Here is a 15,381-nt window from a genome sequence, read left to right as displayed (position 1 = left end):
CCTCTCAATACTTGACTTTAATTTCTGGAAGAATTTCTGAACTAATCAAGTATGTGCTAAGTGTAACTGTTGATTGGTCCTTTTGCTGAGCTCTGTCTTGTGTTTTGTAGTTCCAGGAATTAGTGGATGAAGGCTCTAAAGGCATTGTGGTGAACCTGACTGTGGATGATCGAGATGACCCTGCAACAGGAGCTTGGAGAGCAATTTACTCCATCATTAATGGAGATCCAAACCACAACTTTGCCATTCACACCAACCCTGACAATAACGAGGGCATGCTGTCTGTGGTCAAGGTACATGTTACCTCCTGTTGTCTTGCAGAACTAATAACCCAAAATCACAGTAATATTAGAGTAATGTAATACGGTACATGTGGTCATATGTGGACGATCTTAAATAGCTTGCTAGCTCTGACCTCAACCATACTGAAAAACTTGGAATGCTGACTGCAGACCAGCCCTCCTTACCCTACATGAGCACCTTGTTGCTGAATGAGAACAAATCTCCATAAACACATCTTCCCAGAAGAGTGGAGGTTATTATACCAACGATTTGGGACTAAATGTGAAATAAGATGTTCTAAAAGCACAATTGAACCATATGGCCAGGTTCCACAAACCTTTGTTGATATACTCTTTATGTGGAAGAGGGTAGTCCTGTGACACCAAATATGCAACAGTTTCAAATGATGTGGTCAGAGATGGCAAAATATTTCACTCAAGTACAGATGCTGATGTTTGAAAAGATGTTGGTAAAAAGTACTGACTACACTTTTTCACTTAAGATAAATTTAAAAAGTATTGGCTCTGACATGTACTTAAGTAAAAAATAGCTATTTCTGCTTCATATTTTAGTGTCATGCTAGTAACTGGACCTCATATCATTATTATATTAATACAAATGTATTTCAAAATTGTATTATTTAATTAATATATCCAGACTGAACAACCACAAGCAAAGCAAAGATGATGATTAGGTGAAATGTCTCTGTTCTTAGTCATGTTTAAATCGCTGACTCTCTCTGTCTCATCCATGTTGCCATATTTATTGTTGCCTTCTGCCTTGCTTGTTGTTTGCTTCGTAGGCTAGCCTACATCTGTGGCACACGATATCCAGGAAACAGTACCGCAGTTGTAGATTGAAAAAATGCGCAGTGAAAAGAAATAAGTTAATGGGCGGAAAATGTTGAGCAATGAGAAGAAAAAATATTGATTATGTCACAAAATAGAATAAAACTAAAGTAACAAACCTGTTTTGAAAATGTAAGAAGTAGAATGTACAGATATTTGTGTTAGAATGTCTTCATCTTCTTCTTCTTTCGGCTTCTCCCATTAGGGGTCGCCACGGCGGATCAACCGTCTCCATAACACCCTGTCCTCTACATCTTCCTCATTCACAGCAACTATTTGCATGTCTTCCCTCACCACATCCATAAACCTCCTCCTTGGCCTTTCTCTTTTCATCCTTCTTGGTGGATCCATCCTCAGCATTCTCCTACCGATATACCCCATGTCCCTCCTCTGCACATGTCCAAACCATCTCAATCTCACCTCCCTCACCTTGTCTCCAAAACGTATTTGTGTTAAAATGTAATGAGCAAAATTAAAAAGTTAAAAATAAATAGTGAAGTAAAGTACTGATACCAGAAAAATCTACTTAAGTCCAGTAACGAAGTATTTGAACTTTATTTCTCCGCAACTCTGGCTTAGAAATTGTTTGCTTATTTGAGGAGAAAGAAATATGTATTGTATTTAACAATTTTTTTTTTTACTATTGGGACTGACCAGATTTTAAAATGTTGAAATCTCTTCATGTTGAGATACAAATTAGAGATCAAGAATTTCTGTCGTTTTTACCACTACAGTATATACAGTAAATGTCAAAATTGGACCAGATGGCCATGTTTTCCCAGGCTGGCTCACACATAGAACAACATGAAAAATGAATATGGAAGAAAAGCATTTCACAAGTTTCAAGGACAACACTCCTACTTTTAAGTTGTGTATAATTCCATAACTTAGAAAAAAAACGTTGGATCTATGAATTTTCTGGCAACAAAACATGCACATTACAGAATTTTATAACACGGCTACCATGTCAAATAAACCAGATATTTTCATTTGCATGTACATCCTTAGCAGCTTACCTGCTCATCTCGCCAAGCTCGCCAGCGTAAATAGTCTATAAAACGGTTTTAATTTGCACATTGTTTAGTAAATGGTGCATTATCTTGACCATTCTTCTTCCTTTTCTTTGCTCCAGCCTCTAGATTATGAAAGCAACATGTTTCACACTCTGCTGATAAAGGTGGAAAATGAAGACCCTTTGGTTCCCGATGTCATATACGACTCCAGCTCCACAGCCACTGTCTATATCACAGTTGTGGATGTGAACGAGGGACCGGTCTTTTTCCCTGATCCTCTAGTGGTTACTAAGTGGGAGAATATTCCTGTAGGCAGCTTTGTAGCTATGCTTAATGCCACTGACCCAGACTACCCTCGGGTTCAGAGCATAAGGTAAGTGACAGACTCACAGTATGCATGAGAAACAAATCTACTATACATAAGAAATAAATCAACTCAAGAGAAACAAATACAGATTTTTAGCTACATTTTTAAACTAGGCATGCTTTGTACATTCTTTGCGCTGAACAAATAAATGGTCTGCATGGTTAAGCTCAGTTTGGAGTTAAACAAGGTGGATTACAATGACACCACACACAAATCAAAGCTTGGGCTGAGCACGAAAGCAGTGCTTCTGCTTCTCAGACATCTCCCCATCTGTCAATTCGCACCTCTTAATTTTTCACTGCTCCTCTCCTGACAGTCTTATTGTTTTCTCCAGCAAAACATTAGCCCATTGCTCTGCATCAAAGGTTTCGACCATCTGCTTGATCTATCATTTATTCGCCTGCCTACAAACAGATCTTCTTTTAGTGCTTTAATCATTCAAATAGTTTCTGATGTCTTGAAAAGTTTGTGCTATTTACTGTGAAGTTGAGGAGACCATTTTTTAACCATCATGAATGGCAGGGACAGATTACTGACTTGGTGCACTGGGCATGTTCCCAGGGGTCATTAGGCACCCTCAACAAGCATATATCCAAAGTGAATGATTAGAGGGTTAGGCTGTTACATATTGCTTGATACGGTTGTACCAAACCGTATTTGCATTTTCAATGTAAACCACAAAATATGCAAACATTTATGCTAGAGAAGAACCTTAAGATTCAGCTCAGCTGTATCCACTTTCAACTAAAATAGCAAATGTACAGGATTATGTATTATTTTATACTATGTAAGTTATCACTGTAAGTAATTTTTTATTTGTTCACTGTAAAATTTTACTTTAAGAATAATGTATTGAAATACATTTTTTTAATAATTACATTTAGCTAAAGTTTAGTTTAGTTAAATGATAATAATTTGCCCTATAGAGACTTTTTGGACAACCTATATGTTCTTCCAAACTAAAATTATATATATATATATATATATATATATATATATATATATATATATATATATATATATGTGTGTGTGTGTGTGTGTGTGTGTGTGTGTGTGTGTGTGTGTGTGTGTGTGTGTGTGTGTTTAGGAGTCTTAAAAAAAGGGCAGTCTGGCTTCCTAACACTAGTCTGTGTGTGGTGTGTAGTGAGGTGGAGAGGATGGCCTTAGAACAGTTTATTCCTAGGGGCCTAGGATTTACTGATCAATCCCTGAAGACAGAGAGAGCTTTTCAAAGCATCCATGTGGATCATTCATTTAATATAGCTCAATACAGGGGCTGTTAGTTTGTCACAACTCAGCTGTATGATAGCTGTTATTGGTACAGCATTTTAACAACATTGATATTCATACTGACATTGAAACTCTCAAAGTATTTTGGAGTTTTACTAAAATCATGTTTTGGTATTTTGCCTTTTGAAGATTTTAAGCAATTTATAATTATAAAAAGTTTTTAATGTATCTCCAGTGAAAGTAGTTGCAATAATATTGTATAAGAATTCTTAACTCTTCAATTTATGTCAATGGACAAAAAATGTTGAGAATTAATTGTCATTTTTCTACATTTACAATATCATGTGTTTAAGAGCTCAGTGGATGTGGGTCTGTACTTTATAGTGTCAAAGGAGGTTTGCAGTTTTGCAGCAGACAAACCCTGGTGTGCTCCTTGTCATATGTTCAGGGTGATTCTAGTGGACCTGTGCCCTTTGTCATGGACAGTGCTTTACACGATGGGTCATGTGTACATTATGTGCACCTTGCTCAACACAAGTGTAAATCTATCCTGTGCCTGTGTCCTCGTCACCTCTTTTCATCTGCTTTTGCAAGGGAAAGTGTCTTTGAAGTGCCCTATGTTATGCCTTAGGCTGAGGACAATAAAAGATCAGAAAGAAGAGGGACACAGAGTTGAGGGGGAGAGTGGAGGACACTGGGTTTCTGGCAAAAAAATTCCTTAATTCTGTTTATGAATAAATTTTGGCTCACAAAAAATCTTTAAAATGATCAAGGCAGAACATTTGGCAGAAATCAGAATTCCCTTGTATGACAGGAATATGTGTTCAGTAATTAACGATGCGCTGTGGGGTTTTGCGGCTTTTCAAGAAGAAAGAAAATGCAAGAATTTAATTGATTGGTACATACATTGAAGCTATATTGAATCTGCATTACACATACATAAGCATAAATATTTTTAAAAAGCAATACTGGAGGATTCATATAAGGCTTGCTTGGAAATCTGTAAGAACATCAACATTTTATGAGGTGTATTGCTTCATCTTTACATCAAAGCAAGAAGACGTTGAATTATTATGACTTTGGACACTTTTAGAAAGTTGTAACTGTAAACTATACACATATCTTAGAAGTTACATTGTCTTCACAAGAAATTGCTAATAAAATATTGCCAAATTTTATCTGAAGTATCATTATAAATTTAAAAAACCTGTATCTACTAGGAGCATGGAAAATGATGTTGTTGGTGGTGTTTTCTCTGCATTCAAAACTATTCTGAAGCATCTTTCCAATACAGCTTTAAGTATTTACTAATCAAGTTGAATAAATCGATTCAAATGTAGAGTGGTTATCATATTCTGCCAATACACTTTAGACATGCTCTGTAAAAATTCTATAATGTATCCTGAGTGCAAAACTACTAACAAACAAAATATGGATTAAAAGTAATGTATTCATTATTATTATTCTCAATAATGATAGACTAATATTTTTTGTTTTTATTTATGTTTCATGTCGAAGCAAAATCATTTAATTCAATTCATTTCATTTTTATTTGTATAGCACTTTTAACAATCAACATTGTCTCAAAGCAACTTTACACAGATAATGTGGTGATAAAAATGAATAAGATGTTCTTTATAAGTGTAAGTTTGTCCCTGATGAGAGAGCTGGTGGCAACTGTAGCAAGGAAAAACTCCCTAAGATGGAATAAAGAAGAAACCTTGAGAGGAACCAAACTCAAGAGGGAACCATCCTCAGCTGGGTTGCACCGAATGTCCATTTATTACAGATAAACAATGTTGCAGGGTGCACTGATGTGATCAGGAGAGAACTCTACAGAGAGAGAGAGAGAGAGAGAGAGAGAGAGAGAGAGAGAGAGAGAATGAGAAAAGGGGTGACAGGAAGAGAAGGATATGGATTATTGTGTCCTTATTGTTGTATGAAAGTTAAGGTCACTGTGCAGTTGGGACTCCAGCAGGACTCGCTATAGCAGCATAGCTAAAAGGGAGAACCAGAAGGTAACACAGACATGAGGGATCTCTGGGATAAAAGACGACCCACCACACCATCGTCAACAAACCTGAGTGAACGTGTGAGAGTGAGGGGACGACAGCATACAAATATTCCAGTTCACCAAACACTTTACCTTCATGATCCCCCCAGATCTGTTCCTTTACCTAAGAAAAATCTACCTATAAAAGACTTGACTAAATAAATATGTTTTTAGCTTCGAGACTGAGACTGTGTCTGAGTCCTGAACACTGATTGGAAGTCTGTTCCATAACTGTCGGGCTTTATAAAAGAAAGATCTGCCCCCTGCTGTAGTCTTCATTATTTGAGGTGTCAACAAATAGCCTGCACCTTTTGATCAAAGTAGACGTGGGGATCATTATAGTACAGAAGTTCACTCAGACCGTTAAGTGCTTTATACCTCAGTAGTAGTGTTTTATAATCAATGCAAGATTTAATTGGGAGTCGGTGTAGACTGATTAAAACAGGGATGATGTGGTCATATTTTCTAGATCTGGTAAGGACTCTTCCTGCTGCATTCTGAACTAACTAAAGCTTATTTATGCACTTACTTGAACATCCAGACAGTAAAGCGTTACAGTAGTCTAATCTAGATGTAACAAAAGCATGAACTAGTTTTTCTGCATCCTGTTACGACATTATATTTCTAATTTAAACAATATTTCTAGGGCGAAAGAGGCAATCCTGGTAATATTATTTACGTGAATTTTAAAGGAAAGACTAGGGTCGATAATCACACCAAGGTTTCTGACTGCTGTACAGACTGTGATAGAAACACCATCCTGAGATGCTATGTAATCGGAAAGTTTACTTCTAGCTGCATGTGGTCCTAGTAAAAGTACTTCCGTCTTATCCGAGTTGAGCAGAAGGAAGTTATTAAGCATCCACTGTCTAATGTCCTTTACACACTCCTCAACATTTTCAAGATGATCTCTCTCATCTGGCTTTGCCAGCTGTGTATCATCAGCATAGCAATGAAAGTGAATACCATGTTTTTGTATAATTTCACCAAGAGGCAGCATATATAAAGAGAAAAGCAGTGGGCCTAAGACAGATCCTTGCGGAACACCAAACTTTACCTCAGAGAGTATGGATAACTCACCATTTATGCCAACAAACTGATAGCGATCATTCAAATAAGATGGAATAGTTTATTATCTTTAAAACAGGTTCAATTACTTTTTCAATTATCTGTTTTTTTTTAAAGAAACTTGTAGGCAAGGGATCAAGAATGCAGGTTGATGATTTTGATGAGGAAATAAATGAAATTAAGTCATACTCTTAAATAGGGGTAAAACTTTTTTTTTTTAATAATTGATTGTTATAATTACACTGCTGTCTACAGGGTTTTTTATAAAAATAGATTTATATAAATCGTCTGCATTTTTTGCCTGATGTTTTCAACTTTATTATTAAAAACATTCATGAAATCATTACTACCTATTGATGGTGTGGATGTTAGTGCAGTGCTTTTATTTCCTGTTAATTTTGCTAGCATGCTGAATAAAAATCTAAGGTTATTTTCTATGAGGGTGGAGAAATATACTGATCTAGCAGCAAGTGTTTTCTATAATTCAGAAGGCTCTCCTTCCATGCTATTTTAAAATACTGTCAATATTGTTTGATGCCATTTACATTCTAATTTCCGAGTGGTCTGTTTTAAGATGTGCGTATGATCGTTATACTACAGTGCTAATTTTTTCTCCCTGATCATTTTGGTTTTAAGGGGAGCTACATCATCTAGAGTGTAACGGAACGTTGATTCTAGGCATTCAGTTACACCAGTCGAGCTCTGCGGGGTAAGACGGAGATCTAATGAATATATCAACAGTTGCGTAAGATTATTGATAAAACTCGCTGCTGTAGTTGACGTGCATGTACACTTAACACGGTAACGTGGCAAGGTACTAATGCGATGATATAAGACCTCCATCTCTAACAAAATGCCTCACATTCATTTGCTTCTGAATGTGTTGTAATAGTATCTTTGAACAGTTCAGCCTAACACATGCAGGTAGGAAAGTTAATTTCACAACAGGGAACTGACCTAAAGTGATTCATCCTTCCCACCCGAACCAGCAAAGTAAACACAGTCCTGCCTTTTTAATAGTTATGCTGAAATCATCCCTAATATAAGAAGCCTATATATATGACTAAAGCCAATCCATAGTTATATCAAATGTACAGCAGGCTTAAGGTGAATGATGACAAGGGCATTGTTAATATCCTTAGCTGTGCACCATTTGTTTGAATGTGAGAATGTCATTACTTTTTTTTTTCCATTTCTTTAATAACGTTATATAAAAGCGATTTTAAACAGCAAGGATGAACAGTATACAAGGATCTATTACAGATGGCCACATTGATCTGTCTGAGTCACTTTTTTGTTGTGCCCTCTGATAATTCTTCAGGAGAATGGTTTTACAAGATATGTAATTAACAGTGCATATAAATCTCCAGGTATTCGTTTCTGCATATGATGAAAAATGAATATGTTCCACATGAACAGACAAGACTGACTTTGTGATGAAAGAAACTCTATGAATTCTCCATCAGTGAGGTTTAATGTTAAATTTTTTTTCACTAAGGTAAAAGAGGAGTGTGAAAGCATTACATATGGTAATTTGATACGTTTTTCTAAATTATATTTCAGGATGAAACTGTGATTATAATGTTCCTTTCAAAAAGGTAACTGCCTTTTGAGACTCACCATGTTGTATCAGGCAGCAGTTCAAACTAAAAATTAAAACCATAAATTTTATAACTGGACATATTCAGCACACTGAACTTATTTGTTAAGCAATAGTTATTGCTATTTTAAAAGTTTAGCTCAACTTATATATATATATATATATATATATATATATATATATATATATATATATATATATATATATATATATATATATATACAGTGAGGAAAATAAGTATTTGAACACCCTGCTATTTTTCAAGTTCATCCACTTAGAAATCATGGAGGGGTCTGAAATTGTCATCGTAGGTGCATGTCCACTGTGAGAGACATAATCTAAAAAAAAAAATCCAGAAATCACAATATATGATTTTTTAACTATTTATTTGTATGATACAGCTGCAAATAAATATTTGAACACCTGTCTATCAGCTAGAATTCTGACCCTCAATTACCTGTTAGTCTGCCTTTAAAATGTCCCCCTCCACTACATTTATTATCCTAAATTAGATGCACCTGTTGGAGGTCGTAAGCTGCATAAAGACACCTGTCCACCCCATACAATCAGTAAGAATCCAACTACTAACATGGCCAAGATCAAAGAGCTGTCCAAAGACACTAGAGACAAAATTGTACACCTCCACAAGGCTGGAAAGGGCTACAGGGAAATTGCCAAGCAGCTTGGTGAAAAAAGGTCCACTGTTGGAGCAATCATTAGAAAATGGAAGAAGCTAAACATGACTGTCAATCTCCCTCGGACTGGGGCTCCATGCAAGATCTCACCTCATGGGGTCTTCCAACATGACAATGACCCGAAGCACACAGCCAGGATAAACAAGGAGTGGCTCTGTAAGAAGAATTTCAAGGTTCTGGCGTGGCCTAGCCAGTCTCCAGACCTAAACCCAATAGAGAATCTTTGGAGGGAGCTCAAACTCTGTGTTTCTCAGCGACAGGCCAGAAACCTGACTGATCTAGAGAAGATCTGTGTGGAGGAGTGGGCCATAATCCCTCCTGCAGTGTGTGCAAACCTGGTGAAAAACTACAGGAAACGTTTGACCTCTGTAATTGCAAACAAAGGCTACTGTACCAAATATTAACATTGACTTTCTCAGGTGTTCAAATACTTATTTGCAGCTGTATCATACAAATAAATAGTTAAAAAAATCATACATTGTGATTTCTGGATTTTTTTTTAGATTATGTCTCTCACAGTGGACATGCACCTACGATGGCAATTTCAGACCCCCCATGATTTCTAAGTGGGAGAACTTGCAAAATAGCAGGGTGTTCAAATACTTATTTTCCTCACTGTATAGATAGATAGATAGATAGATAGATAGATAGATAGATAGATAGATAGATAGATAGATAGATAGATAGATAGATAGATAGATAGATAGATAGATAGATAGACAGATGTGTCAACAAATACCGCTATCGATTAGTTACGGGTTAGCGTGGTGAAAAGATAAGGCAGCTTGAGAAATGGCAGGAGTACAGGGTCAACCGTCAGCAGGAAAAGAAAACACAGTGGTGTCACGGATGAAGGCGAAACATCAGCACGGTAAGCAGAAACTGTATAATCCTCATCATGTGAAAATGGTATAGTTGAATAAATTACTATTGTGTAAACTGTTTGTTTGCTAACTTCGAAACAATCACACTGGATCTGCTCTGGCGTGACTCGCGTGCGTCTGGTTGCGCAATCAGCTCGCTCGCGACATAGTGATGGATTCAATTAAAACGGTGCAAACAAACAATAAATTTAAAACCAGTAAATTACAGTAGCAGTGAACGATCACATTTTTAGTCACTGTTGTGTTTTTTAGCAAATGCTTAGGCATTTGTACACCGATGATTATTTTTTCCTTTTTTTTAATAAAGCCTGTTAGTTTGCTGCACTTCTCTGTTCCATTCTCTTTTTATAGCATTTGTCTGCTAACAGTAACTTATCTGTATTCAAACGTGATTTACTGCAGCTTTACTACGTTCAAATGCTTGTTTCACTCTTTGTATATTTAATGTATGCATATATTATTGAATTATTATACAAAATTCATTTTTTTATTATATTCAAGATGCTTATATTCTCACAACTAAACAAACTGTCTGTGTATTTTTCAAGCATGCAATTATTCTTAAAAACAAAACAAATGTTGATTTACACAATTTACACCTTGCATATTAAAATGCTTTTTCTTTATTTCTTTTTTTTTTTTTTACAGAAAGAAACAACCCAGCATGAGTGAATTTGTTTAAAGAAGAAATCAACTATGCACTCCTCAACAAGCAGCTACTATAAGATTTAAAATGTCAAAATTAAAGATAGGTTACCTCAATTTCTGGCTTTTGCATTTTTTTATGTAGTTATAATAAAGAAAACAGCTTATTTAAATAATAAATACAGTGGGGGGAAATAATTATTTGATCATGTGCTGATTTAGTAGGTTTACCCCCTTAAACAAGAAATTAACAGTCTAAAGGTTTTATGGTAGGTTCGTTTTAACAGAGAGAGACAAAATATAATAAAAAAAACATGAAGGAAAGGTTATAAATTAATTTGTATTTAATTGAGTCAAATAAGTGTTTAATCCCAGACACAATTAGCAAGAATTCTCCCACAGAATCAAATTTGTTCTGTTCCTTTAGTAAAGTACTCCTAATATCAACTCGTTATGTGTATAAAAGACACCAGTCACCGAATCAACCTCTTTCATTCAAACCCACCACCTTGGGAAAGACCAAAGAGCTGTCAAAGGACATCAGGGACAAGATTGTAGACCTGCAACAAGGTTAAAATGGGCTACAAGACTGGTAATTGTTGATCAGATTGTTGTCTTAGACATATGTTTTTGGTCATTGTCATACACAAAGAGCCATCCACCACCCATCTTCTGTGTTCTGCCTGAGGCCAAAAGTTTCTCATCCAAGATTCTACAGTGCATGGCCCTGTTTATGTGGTGAAGTCTTCCTGTACCCTTAGCAGAATGTTTCCTCTTCCATGTTTGACAGTGGGGATAGTGTTCTTGGGGTCATATTCTGCATTTCTCTGCCTATTAACAGGGCGAGTCGAGTTGATGCCAAAGAGCTAAATTTTTTTCTCATTTGGTCACATCACTTCTCTCAAGCCTTCTATGAATTATTCAGGTGTTTGTTAGCGAACTTCAGACGGGCATGTTCATGTGCATTCTTAAACAGAAGGACCTTGGTTGAGATCATTAACAGGCTCCTCCCGTGTAATTCTGGGCTGACCCTTCACCTTTCTCAGACTTTTTTTGAACTACAGTTAGCACAGTGTCACTGTGGCTACATACTGAAATTAAGATTTATTTGACCCGTGCATGAAAACGCTAAAGAATCTCTGCTGTATAGGATAAGTTTATTACAATGGCCAGACTCAGAAACTGCTGTTCAGCATAAATGCTTCTCGGAGTTCAAGTCGCAGAGATATTTCAACATCCACTGTTCAATAAAGACTGCATGAGTCTTTTTTGGGACTTTTGGGCCATGAAATACAAGGAATAGAAATTAGATCAGTGCAAGCTTGTTCTTTGGTCGTATAACTCCAAAATCGTGCCTTTGTTAGACGTCCGGATGGTGAAAGGACAGTTTCTGAATGTGTAGTTCCCACTGTGAAGCATGGAGGAGAAACAAAAGTTATGTAACTAGCATTTTATTTTTTTTATTTATAAGACTTGCTAATGATTTATATTATTCCCATGTTGCAACTTATAGCAGAATCACTTTGTGTCTGTTCAAATAGTCAGGGTCAAGCAGTTCAGAAGGCATAACATTGCAGAGCTTTGCAATCTGCTATGCATTATGGCATGTAGGCAAATCCAGCCCCTCTTAAAAGCCATCTTCGAACCAATCGTTTGTTTGGAAGAAATGAGGTCTGACTCCATTAGTCTTAATTCATAGCATATTCCTGGACATGTGGATGTTAAAAGCTCTTAAAGATAGATTGGGAGGAAGGAAAAAAGTAGAACGAAGGAAAAGAATATTTCAACAGCGATGCAAATTACATTACAAAAATATGATGCCATGCTGATTGGATTGTATATAAAATGAAGGCACGGGGCATTTTGAGTCCTTTTCCTTCCTGATTTAACTTCAGTCATAATAAATAGAACAGGGAACTTATGATATTTAAATAGTTAATAGAATGAAGATGTTGCCTCCAGAATTCTTGACTGTTAATGGTTTTATCAAGGTAGTGAAATGCAGAACATGCTGAAATCATGTTTGATATAAAATCTTCCTTTTTTTTACTCCTTTCCACTGACTTTTATAATAGCTCACTTCACTTAGCTGTGTTCCAAGTTTTGACTTTCTCTATCTAATCTTGTGTTTATTATCTCCTGGTAATAGCTGTATTTCACACCGGACTTTACTCAATTCAAATTAGTACCTAATCTTTATTGTTCATCTTTGTAAAAGAATATAAGTAGCATTATTAGGAATATTTGCTTGTTAGTTTTCTAACTGTACCACCTGCATTATGGCAACATGTTCATTTAATGAATTTTGTGCACACTGCCTCCTATCCTAATGATATATATACAGTATATACATATATACATATTTAAATGCATTTATATCTCCAGGACACATTGACCTCTTTAATAATGCACCACCATATTATTTCAGCAATTTTTCTTCACTCTGGCCAGCGCCCCACTTTCAGAGACATCAAAGTCATGAACAAAGTAGTCCTTAGTGGAAACTGAACAAAAATCACACTTTCTTTAGCTGTGGGTGAACAAAAGAGAACAGCATAAAAACCAGACTGTGTAGGGCTACAGTAGGACTCAGCGCAACCGTTCTGGTATGAAGGAATTTGACAGATGGGATTCGCTAGAACAATTAAAACAGAGACATTCTCTGTAGTCCTCCGTTCATGCCATTAGCAGTGTGCAGGCAGACATTACATTTGTCTTCTCACATTCGGGAGCTGAATTATTAGTCATAATTAGGCTTTCATCACGATTCATTGAAAGTATACCGAAAGACTGGGTTACAAGGATCAAACCTTTAATTCCTGTAAGTTCATTTTGATTTCTCACATTCAGTATAAAAAAATATAGTTCTTTAAACTTCAAAATGCCATAATCTGAAAAAAAAAAAAAAGGTTTATCAATATAAAATGTTAGCTTCAGGCATTCAGTGTAAAAAAAAAAAAGGGTAATTTGAAGAAATAAAGGATGTTACTATTTATGTTTCTGTCCACTTCCTCACCTTTCTGTGTCGTTTAAACTTGTGTAGTTGTCTCATAGCCAAACATCTTTTGATTGTGTCAGTAGAACTGAAACATCACTGCATTGCTCCACATCAGGTCTCACATTGAGTCATGTGACATGAAGCCCAAATTTGCTGACTTCGGACTTACATTAACCAAATATTCACTGCATGACAGGTTTGATCGATTGCTTGAGATCTGGCTTAAATATGCTAAGGATCTGAGTTATTTATTCTTGTTAGGCTGCCTATGCAAAAGTCTAACTTTATTTCTGACATATAACTAGTTGACATATACGCTCATCAGCCATGTTAATATGAACACCTGAACCCTTGCACATGCATAAAATTAGCCATTAGCTAGCCATGTGGCAGCAGCATAATGCGTACATTTATGCAAGAGCTTTAGGTAATGTTCACGTCAAACATGAACAGGAAAAAGAATATATCTCAGCAATTTTAAACTTAGCATGATGGTTGGTGCCAGATGGGCAGGTTTTAGAAATTGCTGATCTCATGGGATTTGCGTGCACAACAGAAAAAAATGACGAGCAGCAGTTTTTTTTTTCAGCAGAAAAATGATGAGTTGATGAGTTCTGAGAAAAATAGCCAGTAAATCAATTAACCACTCTTTATAAACACCATAAGTAGAAAAGCATTTCAATATTTCAATATGCTACAAAAAAGAAGAGCACATTCCACTCACGTTACTCATAAACAGTCATCAGAAGTCACTGAGTATTTATTTATGTATTTATGTGAAAACTGAACCTGATTTTTTTGATGCATCACATGATTGTCCACATTTTTCAACTATAGTCAAGTACAAAGAATTCCAAAGACTGATTCTAATTTTTCATATGAGTAGCTGTACATATATTCTTGTTCCTATGTTTCAAGTGTCCAATTAATGAAGATTATGTTTCTATTATATATGTGTAGTGGTTTGTTAGTATCTTTGGCTAAATTCTTAAAAATGGCTAGAAAACAGGATTTAGGCATTGATTGTTTAAACCATATTTTGACACCTTGGATTTAAGAGAAATATTTTGTCACAAATGTATTTAGAAATACATTTTTGGAGATCCACAAACTAAACCAAGTCCCAATCAGTGAAGTTTATAATCACGTAAGTCAAATTCAAAGTGAGTCAAATTCTCCCTTTTCACTTTTGAAGGGTTTTAAAAATGCAAGGACAGATCAATAGAATAGAAAAGATAAGAAAAAATTGTCAGCAAACTCTGTCACATTATATAGTATATTAAAATTCTGCGAAAAAAAACAGTTTTTCTTAGGCCACCTCATGTTTCTATAAAAGCCAGAAGTGTTGCTCTTCAGGGTGTTTAGCTCATGCTTATTCAAAAAGCTTATACCCTTCACAACAACAAGATTTAGATTCATGAAAGGGTCATGGATATGGGTCGTGTTGATAAATAAGGTGAGATCTAGTTTCCTGGGAAATTTAGTTTGTGTTTTTTCGACCAGGATGTGACAACAGGTGATATAAGGAAGGCCAAGTTTGCTGACATTTGGACTGTTTAACAAATAAAATTTATAGTCTTAATAAAATCTAAAGTGTGATCAGCAGTGAGGTAGCAGTTTTCTTGCATAATATTTTTAGACATATTCTAGAATTTTTTCTTTCTCATAGGTTAGAAAGGTAAAGAGTTACTCTAAAAG

At 35.7% G+C, this 15,381-nt stretch overlaps 1 protein-coding gene across 1 annotated transcript in view; it reads left to right on the top strand.

Moving 5' to 3' along the window:
* Positions 1-15,381, top strand: part of cdh13 (cadherin 13, H-cadherin (heart)) — a 376,372-nt gene that overhangs the window by 317,614 nt on the left and 43,377 nt on the right. The window contains exons 10-11 of the mRNA XM_046865279.1: positions 111-293; positions 2,263-2,516. Of these exons, the coding sequence (XP_046721235.1) occupies positions 111-293; positions 2,263-2,516 (437 nt within the window). The remainder of the gene's footprint in view (positions 1-110; positions 294-2,262; positions 2,517-15,381) is intronic.

The sequence above is a fragment of the Silurus meridionalis genome, chromosome 13 (genome assembly GCF_014805685.1).
Source record: "Silurus meridionalis isolate SWU-2019-XX chromosome 13, ASM1480568v1, whole genome shotgun sequence".
Lineage (NCBI taxonomy): Eukaryota > Metazoa > Chordata > Actinopteri > Siluriformes > Siluridae > Silurus > Silurus meridionalis.
Note: the sequence above shows the minus strand (reverse complement) of the source record. Positions and strands in the feature narration are given on the sequence as shown.